Genomic DNA, 25,794 nt, shown 5'->3' on the forward strand with positions numbered 1-25,794 from the left:
TGGGGATCTGAATTCAGGCCCTCATGTTCAAACAGCAGGTGATCTGACCAACCACTTTCGCCCTATTCTAATTCTCTCTCTCTCTCTCTCTCTCTCTCTCTCTCTCTCTCTCTCTCTCTCTCTCTCTCTCCCTTGTTAATTTGGGGTATGGAGAGGAGAGCCAAGCCCAGCTGCCCTTCTCTCCATCCCAGACTCATCATTTCTACATATAAAAAATTTTTTTAAAAGACCCTAAAAGAACTTCACGAGCTTCTGGCATTTGTTTGGCACCTTTCCCCAACTCCTGGGCTGAAATAGATTTTTCTCCTATTTTTAAACAATGTATTCTTGTACTCTCAGTGGCAGTATGAGGATGAGGGCAGAGTAAAGTGTACAGGTTCAAGGGTGTGGTCCTGCATGCAGTGCAGAACAAACACTCCGGGGGTCAGGTCTCACCGATGCAGTTTTCTCCCGTCGAGTAGGGATACTGATAGCCAACTCATCCCTCACAGTTGCTGAGTTAGAGAAATGCCTGGCTTAGAACAACATGGCGGGAGCTCCTGGAGCAAGCTGTTCCTGCAATAGCAACAGTGATTGCCTCCCCGCGTCCCATGACTCTGTGGTTCTCTACAGGAGAATGGCTCAGGTCTGTGCTTTGATCCCTCCCCATCAGGACAGGGGTGATGTGTGGCTGCTCTAGCACGTGTGTAAGTCCTCCCAGCGACCTTGAAGGATGAAGACTTTCTAAAGGAAGCCTGGACCTCAGTGCCAGCATGTGCAGAGCCAGTGCTCCTCACTCAGGGCTCTTATCTAGGTGGACCTAATGCCTTGGGATTCTGGTTGCTAGGGGTCAGGATTGTGAAGATAGAAGCCTTCAGGCACTGGAGAGCCAGGGATCTCAGGGCTGGGTGATGTTCCACTGGCATTTGCCTTGGCAGCATCATTGGCAGTGCCAGGATCCCTGCATAATTCATAAACTCTCCATATCGTGTCCTTTCAAAGGTCCTTTCTGCCCTCCTAACACAGAGACCTGGGTGTGTTCAGTGCTCTGGTGTCAGAAGTGCCTCCTGGAAGCCAGGCACCTCCCAGGGAGCCTAGAAATCACACATTGCAAGGGGAGTCACCTCGTGTATCTGGGTGGTTCCCACTTAGTTGGAGGGTTCAAACCACATCCCTTAGCCAAAATATGGCATCTGAGATAAGCTCGGCCGGGAGCAGAGAGAACGGGCATGCGTGTTTTGTGGCAGTGGAAGACTTATTTATAAAGTGAGATTGTCGTCTACCGCAGTGTGACTGTTTCCTGAAAACTTTGAACAATGACTGCACTGAGAGGCCTCCCCGGGAGGAGGCGGGCACTCTGGAGCAGCCTTGACCTGAGGTCAATAGTACAAGGGAAAACCCAGCAGCCCCTTTAGTCTTCTGAAGTGGGGAGCTGAGACTCGACCTTAGAAATAAAGACCACAGACGTCCCTTGCATTAAGATAACCTGGCTTAAGTGTCCATTCCATACCGGTCACGAGACTGGGTACAATAAGATTGTCCTTTCGTGAGCCTTCACAGAACCAGAAAGCAAGAACACTTCTTCATCACACACAGCAAACACATGGTGTCCACTGTGTGCTGGGCACTGTGCTGCACCCTGCTAATCCGTAGAGTTCTCGGAACTCCATGAGGAGTCCATACAGTTGTTATCATTTAAATTTGGGAGGGATGAGGCAATATCCCTCTACATAACTCCACCAGCCTGAACTTGCTGTGTAGTCTAGGCTGGCCTCAAAGTCATGATCTTCCCGCCTCAGCCTCCAGGGTGGTAGAGCCATAGGCGAGTGTCACCACGCCTAACTTTGTGATTTCAGCTTCAAAGTTGAGGAGACGGAAGCTCGGAGAAGTGGGGGAACCCTCTGCAGGTCACACAGCTGTTAAGCCATCGAGTCGAGGGTAAATTGCTTCCTGAGAATGCCACTAAGCTATGGGGCCTTTATACGTGGTGGTTCATTGCTATGTGGGAGAAAGCCCAATGCTTGGCTGGAAGTCACTGGCCAGTTTCAGGCACTAACTTGATAGAACGGAGGTGATCTCTCACTCTGTGTGACTTGCATGCACAGTGGGAGCTGGGCCTTCTGGAAAGTCACTTACAGGTGGGGCTGAATCTATTTGGTTGGGGTGGAGCTTGCTCTGTCTGCTTAGCCTTCCAGAAGGAATACAATCCATGTGTGCTGTGGAGGACTTGTGCTCTCTCCGCCGTGCCCTGGGCTCTGGGAATGGTCTAGCTAGCCGAGAACACTCCTTACAAACCCCAAAGTGGACACAACTAGCTTGCCTAGGACAGGCGTCCTCCAGGAAGAGCCACGGGAGCAACTGTGGCAACACCTTTCCCCAGCAGGGCCTGCTGGGTTAGAGCAGAAACCCGTATATAACTCTTTTGCCTTTTACCACTGGTTACAATAACACGACAAAACCTGCAGTTTAAACTCAACAAACTAAACTAAAAAGAGAAAATGCATAGAAATAAAAGAATTTGGCCCTAACTACAAAGAGTTTGGGGGTGGGGTACTCTTCTGAAGGAGCATAAAGAAAAGCTCAAATTATTTCTGCGTTCATTGTCATCCCCCTACCCTCTCCTAAGTTCTCAATCCCCCACCGTCCCTCTTTGCTCAGCTGTAGCCCTCAGCTCTGCAAGCTTCTTGTCCGCAGTCTAAGCTGCTCAGCTCAGTGAAGAGCCTGGGTCTGGAAACTCTTAGTGCCGCTGATCTGGCACTGCTGTTGCAGGCGTTCTGGAAGGAGCCCTAAGCAGGGCAGTCTGGAGGGCTGCCGCATGTGTGTGGAGTATCATAGCACTCTCTATGGCGAATCAAAGCTTTGAAAGTGGAAGGAGAAGAAAAGGTAGCCCCGGCACGCTGGGGAGGGGTGGGTGACTAAGTATTTTGAGATTGCCAAGGTGTCACAAACCTATCATATATTAAAATAGCATGTTCGGAGGTAGGAATAAGGAGATCACTGGAGCATAAGAGAAATTTAAAAGTGAACAAAAGATCCATAAGAAATTAGCATGTGATAAAAGAGACATTCCAAACCAGCCGGGAGAAAGATGCATTCCATGTGTGTGTTGTTACGACTGGCTAAACACTAAGAAAGGAATGAATGTCTTTTCTCAGAGCTCATATTAAGATGAATTCCGAGGGAAATTATAATCTTAGAATAAAAGATGGAAAATGTGAAGGGACCAGAAGGAAATATTGGGAGGGGGAATTTCTAATTATGACAGTAAAATAGAACCCAGAAAGAAAGGGAAATCTATGCTTTATTACACATGTGCACATATGAATACACACCCCCACACACATACATATGCATATGAAGATACAAATATGTGCACATATAAATATATACACACATAAACATACACACATACTCCTCCCCATGTGCTCTACATACTGCACAAAGATCATCAACAGGATTAAAAGGCAAATGAAGAACTAGGAAAATGCTATATCACGAGTGAATAATTAATAGCCTTAATTAATACACGGGAAAATTTGTTACAAGTAATTAGAAATAAATGAACTTGAATCTAAAAATGTGCAAATTAGGGCTGGGGATATAGCTCAGTGAAGAGAGCACTTGCCTAGCAAGGGCAAGGCCCTGGATTCCATCTCTGTACCATGAAAAGGCGAGGGATGAAGAATAATGAAAGAAAATTAACAGTGGCAATGGATGCTAATTAAATGTAGATTTGCACCAGCTCCTGTTAGGTGGGTCCCATGAAATGTCTCAGCAAACTCTTGTTTCCTTAGGAATTAAGTTTTATTATTTTGTAAACCATTTTCATGTGAGAAAAATGACAGCCTAAAAGGGTTGAATAATTTGCCCAGAGTGAAAGAACTGACTTCCAGAGGCAGGAGCGAAGTATGGAAGTGGCTATCCATTAGCCCCTGACACTGATTTTGAGAAAATGTGTGTTGGGATCCACTCAACTGTAGAGTTCTACCAGGTTTGCACAGTGGAAGTTCATCCTTGAAACTGAACTATCACTTACCAGAAAAAGGGCAGGGTCTAGAACCATTAGGCAAACAACCAATCACCTCACCCAGTCTTTTACACCCTCTACCGGTTTTACTCATTCTCGGCTCCCAAACATAGCGCCCCCTCTTCCCTTGTGGTGTGTGGGTGGAATTACAGCTTCTGTAGCATAGTTGCTCAGCAGTCTCTGTTCACCAGTCTCTTCTGCATAATCTCTGTGAGGTTTCCAGGCTCTTCTGTCTTCTGGAAACAGTTGGCCTTTTGATTGAAGTTGGAGGCATGCAGGTGTTGGTGTCTTTTAGAGCGAAGTGATCTGATAGATCTTGAAATATTCTGATTTATTTAACAACTGTAGAAAGATGGATGTTGAGAAATCCACTTCATTCTTTACTGCCTCAGAAGTAAACACTTATGAGATTTTCTTGTGTGTGTGACTCCAGAGTTCGACCCTGCTGTGGATAATGAAGAATGCAACTCCTCTTTCCTTCTGGATTTTTGAGGCAGGTCAGGCTGCTGTCCAGGCTGGCTTCATATTCCCTGTACAGCCCAATATGCTGGTTGCTTATACGTCAACTTGACACAAGCTAGGGTCATCTTCGCAGAAGAAGCCTTAACTGAAAAAAAAAATGTCCTCATCAGATTTGTCTGTAGGCAAGTCTGGGAGCATTTGCTTGATTCTTGATTGGAGTGGGAAGGCCCAGCCCTCTGTGGGTGGCGCCACCTGGGTCTATAAACTAGCAGGCTGATCAAGCCATGTTGAGCCAGCCAGTAAGCAGAGTTCTTCCATAACTTCATCATCACTTCCTGTCTCCAGGTTCCAACCTTGAGTTCCTGCCCTAGCCTCCTTCAGTGTGGAGTGCAAGCTGTAAGCTGAAATAAACTTTCTCCTCCCCAAGTTTCTTTGGGTCGTGGTGTTCATTACAGCATCAGAGGGCAAAATAAAATCCCCACACTGACCTCAAACTTTTGATCCTCCTACTTCATCCTCTCAAGGGCTGTGATTACAAGTGTGCACCCCAGCTAAGAATATATTTTCTTATCTGTCTCATGTGCTTATGCAAAAGGAAACGTGTTCTTATTCTTCAGCATCTTGGGTGATTTTTTTTGAAAATTTACACACACACACACACACACACACACACACATATATCTTTTTTGGGTGTGTAGCTCACTGTAGCTTGTGCATACCCTGGGTTTCCCTCTCAAGTACCAATATCACACAAGTTTCTCTGGTTCACACATTGTGGAATATATATGTGTACCACAAAATCACATGACACCTTATAAATATGCACATTCAAGTCTCAATTGAAATGTTTTGATCATTTAACGTCATTAACTGATTTAACAATCATGCAGACACATCCTTGCAGTATAACAGTACAGTTGTGCGCATGCCTAGGTCATGTCACCTGTGGCTATACTCATTAGGATTCATTTAGGAAGCTCCCACCAGTACTGCTTGGCTTGTTTAAAACCATCTGTGCTTAATCCCAGCACTTAGAAGGCTGAGGCAGGAGGATCTTTGTGAATCTGAGACCAGTTGATGCTACAGAGTGGGCTCCAGTAAGAGAATTTATCTAAAGAGAAAAAGAAGAGGAGGAGGAAATGAGGAAGGAAGGAAGGAAGGAAGGAAGGAAGGAAGAAGAAGAAGAAGAAGAAGAAGAAGAAGAAGAAGAAGAAGAAGAAGAAGAAGAAGAAGAAGAAGAAGAAGAAGAAGAGAGGAAAGAAAGGCCCAAGATAAAACCATTTGCTTTCACAACAAAAAACGAATGTGAGGGCATTTTGGGTTTGCCGTTTGCCACCGCACTACGTGGTTGGGCTCAGTGGTTGCCGAGGCAGGTATCTCCTTCCCTTCTCACTGCTTCCCTCCCAAAGCTACTCATTCAGTGCAATAAATAGTGCCAAACTGTCTCATGGGCATCATAACAATTAGCCCCTCCACCAGGAACATACATATTTGTTTTTCAAGAGCTCCCGACAACTCTTGGGATAGGCATTTTGAGATTTAATTTTAAGAATTTTCTATTTCATTTAAATATATACAAGGAAAGAAATCTGTATTTGCACATTGACCCCATTCTTAAGGAATTTCACTTTAAAATGTGCCCTGAGTTACTGTTGTATTGCTGTGAAGGGGACATCATGACTAAAGCAGCTCTTACAAAAGGAAGCACTTGCTGGCGGGCTTGCTTACAGTTTCAGAGTGGTGGGGGGTGTAGCGGCCCACAGGTAGGCTTGGAGCTAGAAAAGTAGCTGAGAGCTTACATCCTGATCTAGGGGCAACTGGCAGAGAAAGAGGGAGGGAGGGAGGGAGGGAGGGAGGAAGGAAGGAAAGAAGGAAGGGATTGGGCCTTTGAAACCTCAGAACCTACCCCTAGCAATATATCCCCTCCAACATAGCTACTCCTCCTAATTCTTCCGAATGGTTCTACCAGGGACTAAGTGTGCAAATATATGAGCCCACGAAGAGCATTCTCATTCGAACTACTATAAATGCCTTCACTGAAATAAAATTTAAAAGTGCCAAAGGAATGCCGTCATACATGGTCTGTGGATGTATGAGATTTCCATAACTCATGGCTGTGGTTTGGGAAGTCTGACTGGTGATTTCCCCTCTTTAGGATAATAAGACAGAGAGCTAGCACTTCCCTGTTCAGAGGCCTTATCACGGAAGTCAGTCCATAGTGAAGAGGTTCTGTTGTTATAGCAGGGACCCAGAGACTCTGAGAGGTCAAGTGCGGTGCTGGTGGCCACACAGCTCACACAGAGCCCATGTTGGCTCATATCCTTCTGTTTCAGGGTTATTTCTAACTGGAGTCTTCGGTTCAGTTTAGCCCCACCCATCTGCCTTTGCCCTGGGTACTTCATCTTCTCCTTTGGGGAATACAGCTTTGGGAGCTCTCATGGCCTGTGATGTCCAGGGCTAATAATAGGCTGAAGGTGTGTTCTGCTGGGGTGTGTCCTGCTGGGGTGTGCCCTTCTGGGGTGTGTCCTGCTGGGGTGTGTCCTGTTGGGCTGTGTCCTTGTGGGGGTGTGCCCTGCTGGGGTGTGTCCTGCTGGGGTGTGCCCTGCTTGGGTGTGTTCTGGTTGGGTGTGCCCTGCTGGGGTGTGTCCTGCTGGGGTGTGCCCTTCTGGGGTGTGTCCTGCTGGGGTGTGTCCTGCTGGGGTGTCCTGCTTAGGTGTGTTGCTGGGGTGTGTCCTGCTGGGGTGTGCCCTTCTGGGGTGTGCCCTGCTTAGGTGTGTTGCTGGGGTGTGTCCTGCTGGGGTGTGCCCTGCTGGGGTGTGCCCTGCTGGGGTGTGTCCTGCTGGGGTGTGTCCTGCTGGGGTGTGCCCTGCTGGGGTGTGCCCTGCTGGCGTGTGTCCTGCTGGGGTGTCCTGCTGGTGTGTGCCCTGCTGGGGTGTGTCCTGCTGGCGTGTGCCCTGCTGGCGTGTGTCCTGCTGGGGTGTGTCTTGCTAGGGTGTGTCCTGCTGGCGTGTGCCCTGCTGGTGTGTGCCCTGCTGGGGTGTGCCCTGCTGGGGTGTGTCCTGCTGGGGTGTGCCCTGCTGGGGTGTGCCCTGCTAGGGTGTGCCCTGCTGGCATGTGCCCTGCTGGGGTGTGTCCTGCTGGGGTGTGCCCTGCTGGGGTGTGCCCTGCTGGGGTGCCCTGCTGGCATGTGCCTTGTGGCTTTTGTCGCCTCTATACTTAGCCTTGGCTTCTACCCAGCTGCACCCTTGCCTGAACCCAGTGGAACCCAGCTCCTAGGCTCAAAGCCACAAGGCTTCCATTCAGACTGGGAAAGGCCCTTTTATAGATTGGGACTTAGAGGCTCAACGTTTTATTTATTTTATTTTTTATAGTCTCTTATTTTATAGTCTCCGTCCTCTTTGGCTGCCTGGGTCCAATTGAAACGTAAAGATGCCCAGCTGCTTGAGACATGCCTACCCTTTATTCCTGGGGACTCCATGTCTTTTTTAAAAACTGACGCAATGACTTTTACTGGGATTGTTTACAAGTGGGGCAGAGATTATCTAAGGGGCACAGGCACCTTGCCGGTGGCTCTGTCACTGAGGAAAATGCCTCCTGGTCCCCGTCAATCATCCACTGTACGTAAACCCCCGGGGAGGAATGAGGCAGTCTTCCTTTGTGAGGACAGGCTCAGTCCTGTGCATGGGCGGGTGACCTGTGAGTTCAGAGTTCACAGTGCTGTTCCTCAACCTGTCTTGGGGTTGGAAGCGTCAGGAACCATATGTGCAGGTTCACTATGCTTAGTCTGGACACAGAGCTCCTACCACATAAATATTAGAGAGAGAAATCGGCCAGGATCTTGGGAAAACATGACTCCTAGCGGTGGAAAAGGTGACTCCAGAGATGCTCGAGAGCAGGGGTGCAACAGTCTCAGCCCTGTTTCTAAAAACCTTTGACATTGTGTTCGATAGGATTATTGGGGAGCTTAGAGGCTGTGCTCACACCCAAAGGACTGTGGGGGTGAAGAAGGGTATCTTGCAGACATCAAGGAACTGAGATCTGCAGGGCCAAGTGCAGAAGGGGAAGGGAGAACAGGTATGGTGGACCACAGTAGGGGTCACAGAGACCGTGGAGAATGGGAAGGCTCAGCCAGGCAGCCAGGCAGCCAATGCTCCGTGTGTAGAACTGTGTGTCCATGGTGCCACACTTGTAATATTTTAGTGAGATCAGGAAGTGCACATTGTACCTGACATTTTACAACTTTTAAAGGAAGCAAATTTTCTCAGCTTGCTCAGAGACACCATATGGAGTGGTTATAGGTGGTTTGCAGGCTGGAGATGGCCCGTGGGCCCCAGACTGTGACCACCGAGCATAGAGGAGGAGGCTGGCCAAGGATCAGACAAGTTATAGGTAAAAGTCAACAGGACCTGGGCAATGTGGGGAGGAGAGCAGAGAGGGAAGCTGCATTTTTGAATTAGATCAGAGACCAACTGTAGGGAGAGTTTGGCTTCGAGGCTGCATTTCATATGGATTAGTCAGGTTCTCTAAAGGAATGGAACTGAGAGAACGGATGAATATGTATATATTATATACATATATATGTGTGTATATATATATATATATACATATATATGAGTTATTAGAGTAACTAAATGGCTGTGTCTCAGGGAGTCCAACAATGGCTATTGCTCACTGTAAAGGTCAATAATCCGGTGATTGTCCAGTCCACGAGACTGGTTATCTCAGCAGTCCCAATCTGGTACTGAAGGCCTGAAGAGAGGGGCAAGCAGGCAAAAGGCCAAGTTTCTTTCTAACGTGACCTTTGTTCTGGGTCACCACCAGCAGGTGTGGTTCTGATTAAGGGTAGCTCTGTCTTCTTCAAATAATCTGGTTAAGAAAACCCCTCTCAGACATTCCCAATGGCTTGGGTTTGTGTTGGTTCCATACGCAGTCAAGTTAACAACCATGATTAGCTTTCACACCAGGGCTGGCCAAAAGCAGGATCCTAGATTGAGAAAGGAATATAGGTGTGGATTAAGGTACCTGTGTTGGTCTGTTTGCTCAGCACTCTGACTGAATACAGGGCAACTTGAAGAAGGAGAGATCCTTGGCTCACAGTTTCAGAGGGTTCAGCCTGGGCTTCCATCACCCCATGCAGGAATGTGTGGAAGATGAGACCCACTCACTGTCTGGTGGACAGGAAAGGACCAGAGAAAAGATGCCTCTAAGAACACACCCCTAAGCCGGGCGGTGGTGGCACACGCCTTTAATCCCAGCACTCGGGAGGCAGAGGCAGGCGGATCTCTGTGAGTTCGAGGCCAGCCTGGTCTACAAGAGCTAGTTCCAGGACAGGCTCTAAAAAAGCTGCAGAGAAACCCTGTCTCGAAAAAACCAAAAAAAGAAAAAAGAAAAAAAAAAAAAAGAACACACCCCTAGGGAGCTAGTCCCCATCTCTTAAAAGTTCCACCACCACCAACAGCAGGGTTCATGGACTCCAGGACCTAAGCCTATGGAGGACATTTTGGATTCGCTCTTTAACTGATGTTTAACCTGGACTCACCAGTACACTCATGTCACTTGCGAAAATACTGGCATATTTTTAACCTACTTGGTGCACAGCCACTGGGTCCTCTGAGGCACTGCTTCTTCCTCCCAGGTAGCCACACCCACCTCTCCATAGCCAGAGCTGCAGGGTTAACACCCAATACTCCCAGGCCCTGCCCACTTTGTCCACTCTGATTGGTCAGTGGGAGGAGCCTGTGCTAAAGTCCATGTAAAGTCCTCACTTTTGGAGGCAGGAAGCACAAATGGATACTTTTAGGGGACCCAGGAAGGCAGTGCAGCATGTCTCTGAGAGGGAGTCAGGCCTGCTAACCCTAGGGTCATGTGATACCCCCACACCCCACCCTCACCTTTTGGAGCACACTTGAAACCTCTGACAAACCAGCCTGGAAGTACATGCGTCCTGGCCTCTTTCTACCGTCAGGCTGCTCAATAAACTTGACACTCCAGCCAAGTGTTCTCTTTTCCCACCAGCCATGTCTCAGGCTGTAGACACCTCCAGCTGGAAACATGGCTGCCGGCATGGCCCATACTGGAGATAGTACTGGGCTTGCTTAGCCCTGGACAGACATCCTAGAAGGTTCTCCTGAGATGCCATAGCTTGTCTGGATAGTCTAGAAGGTAGGGTGGGGAAGCTGGTACCTAACACTGTGAATCCTGGTGGAAGTAAGGCAGGAGGTTGAGATCAGAGGTGCCTTATAAAAGGTCTGGTGGGATGGATCAGCAGATAGTGCCACTTGCTGTCAGGTTTGATGACTTGATTCATCATTGGAACCTGCATGGTGAGTGGAAGCAAGGACTGTCCCCAAAGCTGTCCTCTGAGGTCCACATACCCACCCACCCACATGCAACATAAATGATTCTTTAAAACCATGAAAAGGGCTAGGGATGCAGCTTAATTGGTAGAATGTTCTCCTACCACACATGGTGTTCTGAGCTCCATCTTCAGCAACACATGAACCAGGCTTGTTAGTACATACCTGTAATCCCCAGTGCTTGGAAGATGAAGACAAGAATGTCAGAAGCTCAGGCTCATCCTTGACTCTATAGCAAGCTTGAGGCCAGCCTGGGCTCTATAAACCCTGTCTCAAAAAGAAAAGAAACCATAAAGAAGTGAACTATTCTCCACAGTTGGCCTAACTGGCTTTCATGTGCCCTGGCTGGCTCTAATGTATCTGTCACAACCCTCTGCAGGCCGTTTTCCTGAAGGAGCATGCGCTTGTCTGTAGGGCATGGCGGTTGACAGAGATGACTACAGCCTCACCACTGCCGTGATAACTCATCCACCTCTTGCTGTGTGCCAACCAACAGACAAAATGCTTTGCTCATGGAGGCTGGGAAGTCCTGGGCTAAGTGGTTTGCCCAGTTTCCTCAACTCTAAAATGGGGGTAGCAAGCGACGTATATCTCTAGTGATGAGGGTCAAACGATAAATCCCTGAGAGAACTTGCCGGCACATGTCTTGTTCAGTAAATGATAACTCTCAATGACTGAACGTTTATTGAACACCTTGTACATGTCAAGTGTAATAATGCCTTGGGGATATGGTAGGGATTGTGAGCAATTCCCCTAAGTTGCTTGCAGTTAAGCGTGGGTGAAATGCAATTTAAACATGCAATTACAATTCAGAGATCGAAACACTGTGTTGGTGGATATTTGGGAGGGCAGGGCAGGTTGTTTTTTTTTTTTAATTTCTCTTTGGAATCACATTCACAAAAGTCATCTTTTGTGCCAGTGGACATTCTGTCATTGCTCACAGCTGACTCCTGAAGGGCTAGGGACAACCTAGTCTGTTGCTAACTTGGCCAGGCACATGAATGAACAGAGTACTATTTTAGCTTTATCTGAAAGGTCAAGCAGTAAGGAATTGAAATTGGGTTCTGAGGAAAGAAAGCAAAGCCTTGCCTTGTGAACACATCACCCGGCTGACTTAGAAGTTACCATGGGGCTGGGGATGTGGGCCAATCAACAAAATGCTCCCTCTTCATAGGCGAGGACCCAAGTTTGATTCTCAGCAGAAGCTGGACACAGCAGTGCGTGCCTACAGTCTCACTGGTGGGGGATAGGGATGGGAAGGTCCTTAGACAGTCAATCTAGCAGAATCAGAAAGCTCCAGGTTCAGTGAGGGATTGTCTTAGTTTGCTTTCTATCACTGTAGGAAAGACCATGACCAAAAGTAACATGGCAGGGGTGGGGTATTTCACTTTGGAGATTGGAGTACATCATCAAGGGGAGTCAGGGCAGGAACCTGGAGGCAAGAACTGAAGCAGAGGCCATGAAGGGATGATGCTAACTGGCCTGATTCCCATGCCCAGCTCAACCTATTTTCTTATACATCTCAGGAACACTTGCCTAGGAGAGGTCGCTTTGCCCAAAGTGAACTGAATCCCCCCACATTAATCATGAATCAAGAAAACTCCCCACAGACCTGCCTACAGGCAATCAGATGGGGACATTTTCTCATTTGAGGTTCTTCTTTCCAGATTAACTCTAGTTTGTATCATTGATAAAAAGCTAACCAGGACAGATACGCTGCCTCAGAGTAGAATGGGAAGAGTATCGAGAGAGGTACCTCACATTGACGACTGGTCTGCAGAAGCACACCCATGTATGTGCATAGCTATGCACGCACACACACACACACACACACACACACACACACACACACATGCATGCATGCACACATGCTCATGCACTAGCTCACACGAAGTTACTCTTCAATCTGGGTCCATCTTGTTATTGCCAAAATGGGAGCAAGAACACCATGAATGTGGCATGTCCTGGGGACCAGAGACAGAGATGGAGGCACACCAGCATACACACTGGAGCGATACACGATTGGTTGAGATTCGCCCCCAGTCTTAAAACAGAGCTGAGGAAGCCCATGGGGACTCCTGTTTTATACATAAGATCTAAGGAAAGTCAAACCCTAACTGAAACCAAAGTCCTGACCTTTATGAGGTCAACACATCAAAAAGCCCAGAAAAGACCTCAAGAGCCAAGAGAAAGGAGATAACTTGTCCTTGGCTTTGGAGTTCAGCTCACACCAGCTTTATTAGGGCCAGATGTGGGGTCTGGGCCCAGCAGCCTCCTGAGAGAGGGCTGTGATGGCAGCTTGCCTGTTAGCCCTATGCACATGCTCTGCCCACTGGGGCAGGACCAATCACCGGTCAACTTAGCTTTCCCCCTCTTTTCAGGTTAGGTAGTGTCAGTTTTTTGGGAGAAGCTCACAGGCTGATATTACTCATGCATAGGGATTGCTTTGGGGTCGGGTTTGAAACACTCCTTTTCCATCTTTGAGGGATATGTTCAAGAGGGCACAATGGGAAATGTTCTACAGTAGAGAGGGAACTCAGTGTGTGGCACAGTCTCTTTGTCCTGAAATGGAGACAAGCCCCTAATTGTGACGTTAGTTTTCACAGGGTGATTTCCCAGCCCTGCATTTGTTACAAGAGTCACATCTGAGATGTCGACTGGGATAGGTGACTGCTGGGGTCCTCGAGCATAACCTAGGCTCTGCTGGTTCTGCTGCTCAGAGCAGAGTGGACACCATCTTTCAGACTTGACCATTCAGGACATCTATAAGGGCCAATAATGACAAAGGGTTGTAATGTCACACAAAAAAATCTGTAACTCATTATGGAGGTACAGGGATCAGAAACCTACATGGCTGAAGAATTTTGAATGAATCTTTTAATTTTTTTTGTTGTTTTTTTGTTTGTTTGTTTTTTCAAGACAGGGTTTCCCCGTAGTTTCTAGAGCCTGTCCTGGAACTAGCTCTTGTAGACCAGGCTGGCCTCAAACTCACAGAGATCCGCCTGCCTCTGCCTCCCGAGTGCTGGGATTAAAGGCGTGCACCACCACCGCCCGGCTAAAATTTATTTTTATGTATGTACAGATGTTTGCATGCGTGTGGGGCACACATGATCGTGTACTTATAGAGGCCGGAGGCGGATGTCCAGTGTCTTTTTCTATCTCTCTCTACCTATGTATGGATGCATGGTCGATCCTCTCAGTGAAGAGAGCTCACCAGTTCTGCCTGTGTTAGCTGGCCACTTGCTTCAGCGATCCCCTGTTGCTGCCTTAGGGAGACTGGCAGTATAGAGGGGCTGCTATATCCACTGGCTTCTATGAGTGCTGGCATGTGATTTCCAGTCCTCAGGCTTGTGTGGCAAGTGCTTCACCCACTGAGACATCTCCCCAGCCCCAAGGCACATTTTTCATGCTGCAGAATCATGTTATTACACACAATGAAACCCACCCAATTGGTATGGAGACAGCTCCCCTCACTAAACTATGTTCCCAAATGCTGCCCAGCCCTCTCCCCGAACAGGGCTCTTAATAAACACTGATCTCTGTTTTGTCTCCTTGGTTTTGCTTTTTCTAGAACATCATATAAACAGGATTATGTGGCATGGGGTCCTCTGTGCCTGCTGTCTCTTCCTTCACATAGCTCCTGAGAATCATGAATGTTGGTGGCCAGTGGTTCATCCCTTATGCTCAGAATAGTGTGCAAGCCTAGTTCATCGAGATTTGCTTTGAAGTCTAAAATAGAGCTCATGAAGCCCCAGGGAGCCTTGCTTTATACACAAGGTAGGCTTAGCAAAGTCAAACCCCGACTGAAACCCACAACTTGACTGTTTCAAGGTCAGTCTGTGAAAAAGTCCAGGAGGGACCAAAAGCAAAGGCATATCATCCCTTCCCAGTTGGCACACTGGAGGGCATTTGAGGTCATTTCTGGGTGTGGAGCCCCTGTGAACAGAGAGACTGTGTAACTTCACATATGGGTTTTCTTTTCTTTTTTCCTCTCTTGTTTTGTTTTTGCTTTTCGAGACAGGGTTTCTCTGTTTGCCTTGGCCATCCTCGAAATTGCTTTGTAGACCAGGCTGACCTCGAACTCACAGAGATCTGCCTGCCTCTGCTTCCCAAGTACTGGGATTAAAGACGTGTACCACCACTGCCCAGCCACATATGGATTTTTTTATAGATATGCTTTCATTTCAGCTGGCACTCAGAGGTAGGTCGTCTATGATAAGGGAGTGTTCAGCTTTGAAGGTAACCGTCAAACCCATCCCATAGCACACCCAACCCTGCTAACTGTAGGAAAATGTCCGGTGTGTTCTCACCAGCACTGGTTCCTTGATATTGTCAATTTTAGTTTCTTTTTCAGATTTGAATAGGTGCATTGGTTAGTTTTTAAGTTAGAAGCATTTCTGTGGACAGGCCCCTCCCCACTTGGAAAACAATGCATACTTTTTTAAAAAAGATTTATTTATTTATTATGTGTATAATATTCTCAGTATTCTGCCTGCATGTATGCTTACAGGCCAAAAGAGGGCACCAGAACTCATTACAGATGGTTGTGAGCCACCATGTGGTTGCTGGGAATTGAACTCAGGACCTTTGGAAGAGCAGGCAGTGCTCCTAACTGCCGAGCCATCTCTCCAGCCCCTCCCCATGCGTACTTCTTATATTTATTTGTTTACCTATTCACATTCTATCTGTGAGTAGCATATAAATTTTAAGGAGGCACCTGCCCCTGCAGCAATGAGTCACGTGACTAGATGCATGGCTGGAGGAAGAGAAGGACAACAGGCTACCCCTGCTAGGTATCCCGTCAGCCCCGGCGTGGAATTAACTTCAGGATGAAACAGCTTTGCTCTTGGTTTGCAAAGAGGGCCAGTGAGGAAGGAAGGATGGGCAGCGCAGAGAGCGAGGGAGGGTGTCATGGGGGTGTGTGAATGCAGTGAATGCATCCTGAGCACAGAGGACACACCGAGCACCTTGCGTGTGTATGAATGCACTCAGTGGAGGGGCGGTAACGATAGCGCGATGCTCATGGCTTACCGTGAGCCAGGTACTCTGCTCTCCACATGGGTTAATCCACTTATTCTCTCCAGCGGTCTCGTACTGTAATGATAGCCAGAACGCTATCATTATATACATTTTATGGACAAGGAAGCTGAAGCAGAAAGAGGTGAAATCACAGAACAGGGCTGGGTTATGCTTTGATGTCCGGCCCTGTCTCCTATACACCACACTGCCAGGTTGTCCTGGTCATGCTTATTAGTTAAGGGACCATGTTAGTTGCTGTAATCAATAAATATTAATAGATACGCAGGCCTCTCCGATATGGTGACCTGAATGAGACAGAAATGAGATTTTTCTCTGAGTACCAAACCCAGAAGGACAAACTCCAAGGTTGTTAGGCTGACCTTGCTCTTCTCAGGATGGCTCCAAGTCTGAGTTCAAGGTCATCACTTACCTCTCCCCACCTTCCAGCCAGTGTGGAGGGGAAAGAGAGCCAGGGAACACATCCGTGCCCCTTTTAATGCAATGATCCAGAAGTTTATACTTCCCATTGGTCAGAGTCCAGTTCAACGGCCACACCAAGCTACAAGGGAAGGTGGCAGCCCCGTGTCTTTGGCGTAGCATGTCCTCCGCTACAATTCAAGGGCTCTACTGTGAGCAGGAGGGGTGGAAGGCCCGCCCTCTCGGCCACAGCTCAGCTTGCAGACTGTCCTCTGGACTTTGAAGTGTGTTCCCTAGGGGATGAGGAACTGTCAAATGACCTGGAAGTGGGAATGCTTTGTGGTTAGGCTTGGGCTTAGATCACTCCAGAAGCTCATTTGGAGAATAAAGAGATGGGAGGAGAGAGGAGCAGGGGGGCTGTTGAATGCTGGGATTTGTAGGTTGGGCTTGTGAATGCCTTTTGGGTATGGAGTTTGACCGATTGTCTGTCTTACAAAGTACTCATCCCTCTGACACCACTTGTCTGGTCCTGAGTCTGTGCACAGTGCTCCAACCACGGTCCCCACAGGCACAGCAGGACCCAGTTCAGTCCTTGAAGGGTTCTCCAGTGCATTCAATGCAGAGTTCATCCTCCGCTCTCCTCTCTGACAGTGGCCTCTTGTGTCTCTTTCTCTTGGTCTTAGGATCCCCGGAGCAAACACAAGTTTAAGATCCACACCTACTCCAGCCCCACCTTTTGTGACCACTGTGGATCGCTGCTGTACGGACTCATCCACCAGGGGATGAAATGTGACAGTAAGTTACTTAATCTCCTGGGAGTGACAGTAAGCACATGTCCACCCGTGGGGGAAATGCTATAGGAGAGGCTTCTATCTGAATGGCTTAGGGCCCGAATCTGCACTGTGTCCTCTGGACCCCTGGGTAGGACTATTACCCATTGCCCTGTACTGAGCTCTGCCCTCTTTAACAAGTGGATCAGCTCATCCCCTTGCAGAACACCTCCCGTAAGTCATCTCCCGGCTGCGCCCCCTTTCCAGGGAACTCAGACTATTGCATGTCAATATTTTAAAATTAGGAGATGTCACACTTAAGTCTGGGTTCCTGCTGATGTTAAACACGGGGCAGCTTGACGACACTGTGTAAACATTCCTGTGGGGGCAACCAGGGTGGGTGTGGCTGTGTCCTCCACATGACCGCCTGTGTATCTTCCCTCATGGGAGTGGTACACTGGGCATTCGAGTTGGGGCTTCAGAACCACTGGGGTACAGAGTACAGAGGCACCTGCTTCAGGCTGTACCCTTGACCTTCAAGGAGGAGGACCAAGTTCAATTTCTTTCATCCATCAGTGTTGTGAGAAAGTCCTTTTGATTTGATGTTGGGCAATATGGTTTGTTCTCTGCTAGGGGCTACTGGCTCTGAGGTGGGGAAATAGGAAGGTATCAGTTGGCCCAGGTACAGCCGATGCCTGAAACCCCTGACCTGGGCCACCCTGGGCCGCCCTGAACCAGCCTGAGCCCCGTCCCCCTCTCTCTGCCCTCACAGCCTGTATGATGAACGTCCACAAGCGCTGTGTGATGAATGTCCCCAGCCTCTGTGGCACTGACCACACGGAACGCCGCGGCCGTATCTACATCCAGGCTCACATTGAAAGGGAGGTCCTCATCGTTGTCGGTAGGTGACCCCGAGGCGCTGCCCTGGTGCTGGGAGCCCCCGAGTTCCTTGATCAGGCGGGGAGGGGAGGATAGTGTACAGCTGGCTACAGGTGGGTGGAGGGGCATGGTGTTGCTGCTTTGCCCCGCCCCCAGTGTGGCCCCTTTCCACAGTGAAATCCTCAGACTGTGACCCCTCAATACCATGTTCTCAGCACCTTATGCTGGCCTCAGTTGCTGTAACCCAGCCCCCCAGCATTCTTTCTTTAAAAAAAAAAATAGAATGTGCAATTGCAATATGATAATTGTAAATATTTGTGGTCATTGTGTATTTTGACACATGTGCAATATGTAATAATCAAATCAAGGTAATCTCCACACATCTCCGCACTGTCTCAAACATCTATGGTTCCTTTGTATTGAGGACACACTAAGCATTTGGGATTTTACAAGGTCTGCCTTCTGGCTCCTATTGGTCCTTTCTGTGTCTCTCTGTGCAGTCCCTGTACTCTTATTCAGATAGCCAAGAAGGCATACTCATTTCCTTCCCCAGGCTTTTCCAATGGAACATAGAGTCTTGATGACCAAGACCAAATTTGGAAAAATTTATGTCTTAAAGAGGAAGGGAAGGACTGCGCCCTTTAGGGAACTCCGCGGGGCCTTCGATGTAATTAAATATTTTTTTTTAACCTGGTAGAAGCTATGCTGGTCACTCTAATATTCTGCATACTTATTGTGTATCTGAACCATTGCATAAGAAGGAGAAAAGGTCCAGTTTGCTGAGGGGTAGAGTGGCATGGGGTGGGGTGGAAAGGAGGTCTATCTGCCCTCTGTAGCGATTGTTCATGATGTACAAGCTACGTAGGAATTCATCCGGGCTGGGGTGGCAGGTGCTTACCCACTCGTCATGGTAAAACTGGGGCAAAACTAGACGCAGCGGCATGAAAGTTTGAAGGAATTAAGTCTCCCAGGCTTATGTAACCAATTTGTATAAATGAGGCGTCATCATTTTGCCATGAAGGGTTTGATTTTGTGCTCTCGCCTGTCTCTGAGGCCCCCAAAATGGTTTAGTAGCACTGACGTACTGAGCCCGGCTTGCCAGGGGTTTGCCTAAACCATATAAAAGTTGAAATTTAACTCCTTGTCAGATGCCCAGTGAGTTCTTAGAGGCAGTGGTTTCATCAAGAGGCTTTTTCTTTCAAGGAGAAGCCAAGGGAAGAGGCAGCTGTCTCCTAGTGGGATGCTTTGGGGTAGGAGTGGGGCACAGAGGCCAGTCTTAGGGCAACAAGTCCAAAGAAAGTCTGTTCCTAGGCCTCACCATTGATAATCTAGCCTCCCGTGGCTGAGGGAGAAAACTGAGGCTCTGCTGCCCCCTAGTGGTCCAAAACGGTTACCATGGGCAGCCACATTTATAGTGTGGATCCTCGGATCGTCTTACCAAGTATCTGTTGTGTTCAGTTTATGACTGTGATAACTGAGATAGAAAAATGAGACTTTTCAGACTTCTCACCATCAGTGGTACCAAAACGGAAGCTGACAGGGCTTTTGAATATTATGTAATACGTCCATCATTATGTGAAAGTGCTTACAGGCAACATCTTGTTGAAATACCGCAGTACTCCAAGGAGGTAAGCAGTATCCTTCTAACCATCAGGAGCCAGGTTCAGCAGACGCCCGCACTCACATCCCAGGCGAGGTCCATTTGACTCGAAAGCATCCTCCTATATGTAGTTACTGTTTTAGCTCTCTTTGGTTCCTTTGCTCGACCCCCTCCCCCACCCCCCATTCCTCATTTATTTCCTTTCTGGGTTAGCGACAGTAACTCTTAGGGGAATTCCCTGGGGAGTCTTGATGATGATATGAGGGTACAGGATCCTTTTAAGTCCAAGGTCAGATATTCTGCTTAACCATGCCAGTGACTCTCAGGCGGTCCTGGGATACAGCTGTGACATTTGTTTTCTAGAGTCACGGCAGCAAAGTAGCACAGACTTTTGTTCTCGCGGAGTCCCAGAGGGGGGAGGCCTAGGCCCAGGATCAGAAGTAGTGTTATTCCTTCTACAGGGCTCCTACGGACTCCGGTCCACGCTTCTTCTGGTTGCTAATGGTCTTAGGGTTCTTTGGTTCTATCGCTGTATGTGTTCTTTGCTCTGCCTCTGCTGAGTTAGGATGCCAGCTTCTGGACTGCAGCCCACCCCAACCTAGTATGACCCCATCCCTACTTGAGCATATCTGTAAAGACCCTATAGCCATATAAGGTCATGGTCACAGGTGCCAGGATGCAGGCTTGAACTTAAGATTTGGGGAACCAAAATCCAGTTCAGTCAGTAATGGAAGGTAGAAAAGATGGGGCACCCTTAGAGTTCAGGATGGAATTTTCCATCATTAGGGCTGTGATAGCATTAGTTAAATAACAGCAAGCATTTCAGTAGTATCTGTGTGTGGGGCTGTGGGGTTGCTCAGTGGACTAGGGCTGCCCTCACAGGCAGGGAGAGATTCAGGTTTGACAAAGCCGCACAGCTTGATCAATGTCCCAGGCGGAGAGGGCTGCACATCTGGGCCGCTGTGTCACTGTGCCCTGCTAATCTCTCTTTCACAGGCCAGGCGCAGGCTGTGCCCAGCATGGCCTTGTTTATTGATTCTACTACTAGAGTTAAAGGATGCTGGTCTTCCCAGCAGTTCCGCACCAGAAGTGGCCTTGCGTCTCACCTCATACAAACCCTAGAGGCATTTGTACGGTTAGAACCACCAGCCTGGGACACTGATATCAGACCTGGGTGTCACACACTATTCAGAACTCCAGCCTCTCCCTGACTACAGGGTTTTCTGTCTCTCCTGGCTACTGACACTCAGGCTGTCTGTGCACTTCTGTAGGCCATGATCAGAATGAAATATGGCCAGGTCTTCTCCCGAACCCCACCAGTGGGTTTCCTAACCTCTTCAGAACACCCAAATCTGACACCGTGATATCACTGTCCAGCCCCAGTCTCTCCAGGAATCCTCTCTATGGTACCCCTGTGTGTGGCTGTCTTTGCCATGTTTTCTTCTCCTGGCATTTAACTCTTCTGCAGAGCTCAACTGGTTTTAACCTCTGACCTTTCCAGGCCTTAGTCGCTCATGGCAGAGTGATCTGAACTTGGATAGTTAGAGTACTGGGTTTGATTTTTTTTCTGCCTTAGCCCCAGAAGGGAAGAGAGGTCCTTTTTTGGTTCACGACCCATCCCCAGCACTAAGGCTGACATCACTACACATTTGTGGAATCAGAATACCATCGAGGATCCTGTTAGATGGGAGGCCTCACATTGCATTGGTGTCTTCTGAAGTTGGATTCAGCAGGTATTTTATCTCACGTTCTTAGTCTTCTAAGACAATTGAGTATACAGACAGTCCTCGGGGTCTCAGCCAGTGTCAATAGCAAGTGATCAAGGGACCAGGGTTCACCCCTTGAGCCCATGACCCATGGTGTCAAGACACAGAGCAGTGGCACTTCTAGAAACATAGAAAACCATGCTGGCATTGTTGTGCCCTGTGACCTTATGCGAGAAGGCAGCACCGTGTCATAGGGCTAGATCAGAGTCACGTGACGATCCTGGAGTTAATCTGGGTCCCTATACAGTAATGATATATTATTCAACCTCTTTTGATTCATATCTTCTTAGAAACAGAAAAACTGGCATCCCCATCTCATACATTATGGCTGTATTCCTTTTTAATTAAATTTTAAGTTAGTATACAAAGCAATAGGTTGCGTTAGGTACAGCCCCATTTTCTTTTACTTTGAGAATTTCATACAAGCGTTTAATGTGTTTTTATTAAATTCACTCCATCCCTGCTCACCCAGTTTCTCCCCATAGCCCCACCCTTGCTTTTTTCTATCAACTTCAGGGGCTCTTAAAGAACCAAACAACAACCCACCGAGTCCGCCTTCTGCTGCCTGTATGTGCATGGCTGTAGCGCCACATCCTGAAGCATCAGAAGCCTCTCCGTGGTCACATCCCTAGAGGACAGTGACTGTCCCTCCCCCAGAGCCATCAATTGTGGTAGCTCTTTAGCTAGAGGTAGGGTTTCATGAGCCAGCTGTCTTCCATACTGGGATTTTGGCTGACTTGATCCTGTGCATATAATCACATCCATGAGGTATTTATTTGCAGGAGGACTCTTAGCAAGATGGAAAGAGTAAAAAGGAGAAATAAAAACAAAAGCAAAGCTCTGGGGAGCCTTATGTGGAATTCCATGAGGGTGTCTGTCCTCCTTCTAAGGTCCATATGGTAGGACGAGACTCAAAGACCTGAGAGCATACCTGGGTACCCGGGCACACACCGTGCCTAAGGGATGCCGTGGGAGATGGGGAAGTAGTTAGGGGTGATTAGGTGTTTGCTGTTGCTATCGGTAGGCAGGTGAGATGGCTCTCCAGGGATTCATTTATCCACCCATCCGCCCATTCATTCATGAAGGACCCAAGGACGCATGAACTTTGGTTTCTGCCTTGAAGGGTCTCGAGGGCTGTCAGGAGAGGTGAGCACAGGCTGCCATGTGGTAATTTTGTGATGGTCCCATGGGAACGCCAGCGGGGTTTTCGAAGGTCCTCACGGGAGCCATGACCGATGTAAGCCTCTTATGGTAGACTGTTACCTAGGTAGGGCAAAGGAATGAGAAAAACGAAACGAGCTGGGTTTGCTGAGCCCTTTCTGCAATGGTACACTGAGGCATGCAGAGAAAGGGATTTGGGGTGGCATTTTGCTTGCTAAGTGAGGCTTCCTCCCCATACCACCAGAAATGAGAGTCTAGAGATTTTTTTAATCAATTCACTTGATCTCCAAGTCATTGCATTATTGGGCATTGTGTTTTCACTATTTTTCAAGCATATTCTGGAATCTTCTATTACAATCGGAGCTAAGCGAGGCCTCTTAGCCTAGACGGGTGTCACAACCTGAGGCCTTGCCGTTTCCCTGAGGTGGTCGGAGCATCTTCCTCAGCTCTCCTTCCACTACGCAGGCAGACTCTCCATTCTCTTGCCAAATTAAAACTGACTTCAGTTCATATGTTTCCCAGGCACCATGTCTACACAGCCCACTCTTTAATATGCGCCGTTCCTCAAACCTCCTAAGCTTGGGTATTTGAACATGGAATCAGAATGGACCTGCGGGCTGCATTTATGTTTTGCTCAACCGCCCACTTTCTTTGAGATGATTGCTGGAGCTGGAGAGATGGCTCAGAGGTTAAGAGCACTGGCTGTTCTTCCGGAGGTCCTGAGTTCAATTCCCAGCAGCCACATGGTGGCTCACAACCATCTGTGCTGAGATCTGGCGCCCTCCTCTGGCGTGTGGGCATACATCGAGGCAGAATGTTGTATACCTAATAAATAAATAAATCTTTAAAAAAAAAAAAAGAGATGATTGCTTCCTTGAAGCAAAGGAGCGGGAAATGGGAAGTGTGGTGATGGAAAAATCCACCTGGGTTAATATTCTCAAGTATTAGAATCAGCCAGGCCTCATTTTTTAAAAATGACCATGAACTAACCGCTCATGACCACAAGGGGGAAGTCTCTGACTCCAAAACCATTTCTCCATAGAGTCTTTTAAAAAAGAGATGTTCCAGTTTGAGCCTGGCATGGTGCCTTATTCCTGCAACTCTGGCCACTTTGGAAACTGAGGCAGAGGATCACAAGCTCAAGGCCTCACGGGGCTACAGAATGAGTTTGAGGCCAGCCTGGGCTACTTACTGAAAACAACGTGTCTCAAAACAGAAAGGGAAAGGAGGGCTTAGGGAATGGGGGCATACACATGTGACAAGATGGCTCAGTGAGTAAAGGTGCGTGTGCGTGCGTGTGTGCACGTGTGTGTGCACATGTGTGTGTGTGTGTGTGTGTGTGTGTGTGTGGCAGGGCAGGGGAGAGAGACGACTAAACTCAGAGTCTTGCAAATATCAGACAAAATGCTCTACTCCTGAACTATATCCCCAGCTCACTCTCTGGGTTATTTCTGAAAAACTACACTTCCTTATTCGGTGCGTGTGAGTATACATGTACGTGTGCACATTTGCACATCTCACACGGTACAAGTTTGGAGGACGTAGGACAAGGATGTGGTCAGTTCTCTTCCTTCATCATGCAAATCCCGGGGATGGAATGTTGGTGTCAGGCTTTCAAAATAAACACCTTTGCTCACTGAGAAGTGTGGAATCAGAAGTGTCTTAGATGACAGATGTTTCCAGTTTGGAATCTCTGCATAAACATAGTGAGACATGTTGGAGCTGGGACCCACACAGACGATGGAATTCTTCTGTCTCTCACACACTAAAGGCTATTTTATACATTTAGTGTTTCAAGCCATGGCACTTTTCGATTGTAGCACAGTGTCAGTGTGGGGTTTGGGGACACTTTGGGGTGTGAGGAATAGGGATGTTCAACTCCTCCTAGTTTTTTGGTTTCCCTAGGATTTTTATTATGAAGCATTTCTATGAGCCAGCAGTCAGGAGAACTGTACGGCAGGCATCCACACATCCATCTCTGAAGATCCCCCTTTGCCGGTGACCACACTTGACCAATCATGTGTCCAGCTGTCTGGCTCTCCATCCACCCATCCATCTTAATCTGACACATTTCAAAGTAAATTGCAGACATCCAATTATTTCTTGCTGAACAATTTGCCATATAAATAACAAACTCAAAACCAGAATTTACTTTTTAACCTTTGAGGTAGAATTTACGTATTATCCTATACTCATGTCTGAAATGTCCAGTAGCTGGGCTTTGACAATTGTGGTTCAGTCATAGCCCCACCCATTTCGTCATCAACTGATGATTGGTTGGTGTCACAGAGGTCACTGAGGAGCTAATAAACACTAAATGTTGACCTTGGAAGAATATTCCTCTCTCTTTCTCTCTCTCTCTCTCTCTCTCTCTCTCTCTCTCTCTCTCTCTCTCTCTCTCTCTCTCTCTCTCTCTCTCTCTCTCCTCTCTCTCTCTCTCTGTGTGTGTGTGTGTTAGGGGAGTGGTCCTGGCCTCACCCATTCACCCCCAGTGAGTCTGGGAATTGAGGAACCCTTGGCACCTAAGACCCCTCAGACTGTACCATACTCCATAGCTCCATTGCTGTGTGAAGGGCTAACAATACAGTACAGATTGTGGGAAGCTTCCTATGCACTGGCCAGGAAGCAGATGCCCTTGAAAGAAGCCCAGCAAGGTGTCAACGTCCCCAGCTGGAATGGAATGCAGAAGCTGAGTCAAGTAGCATCCCCAAGTCTACAGTGCTGTGTATCCTATTCAGTGCCATATCGAGAGCCATCTGCACAAGGGACCGACCAGGGCCCCTCCCCGGCTTCCTCTATGGCTTGGAAGTTGTAGGTGGATGTGTTGGATGTTAAAATCTCGAAGAGCTGGAGGAAGTTGGGGTTGCCCTATCTCCTCCTGGTTCCCCCACCGAGTGTTATGAGAACATCCAAGGCCAGGCAATGCCCTGAGATCCCCAACCTTAAGAGAAGACAGCACAGCCCCTGTGTCTAAATGCCTGAGGAACTTCACTGAGGATGGTGCTGCCAGGACTGCCAAATGCGGCTTTTGGGGAGTCCCCAGCAGTATTCATTCAAAAGCACATATGTATGGTGACTCTCAGACTCTCTGTGTGGGAATCTGTTCCACTGGCATGCAGAGAAACAGATACCAAATGAGCCATGTTTATTGACTGTGGTGAAGACTGGACTCAGCTTGAGCAGAACAGATCCATCTTTGGGGTGTTAAGGAGTCACTAAAATGCTGACTTGAAATAGGCCTGTATGGAGCTGGTCATATTCTAAATGGGAGCTGGTTATCCCAGTGGTGTGCAGTTCACAAAAATTCACCAGGCTGTGTGATTATAATCCAAATGCTTTCATTCAAATTTATACTGCA

The 25,794-nt window shown here is 48.0% G+C and overlaps 1 protein-coding gene across 2 annotated transcripts in view; it reads left to right on the forward strand.

Moving 5' to 3' along the window:
* Window positions 1–25,794, forward strand: part of Prkcb (protein kinase C beta) — a 342,543-nt gene that overhangs the window by 149,360 nt on the left and 167,389 nt on the right. For both annotated transcript variants that reach the window (XM_038342586.1, XM_038342577.2), the window contains exons 4-5: window positions 16,944–17,055; window positions 17,803–17,931. In XM_038342586.1, the coding sequence (XP_038198514.1) occupies window positions 16,944–17,055; window positions 17,803–17,931 (241 nt within the window). The remainder of the gene's footprint in view (window positions 1–16,943; window positions 17,056–17,802; window positions 17,932–25,794) is intronic.

The sequence above is a fragment of the Arvicola amphibius genome, chromosome 1, assembly GCF_903992535.2.
Source record: "Arvicola amphibius chromosome 1, mArvAmp1.2, whole genome shotgun sequence".
NCBI classification, from domain to species: domain Eukaryota; kingdom Metazoa; phylum Chordata; class Mammalia; order Rodentia; family Cricetidae; genus Arvicola; species Arvicola amphibius.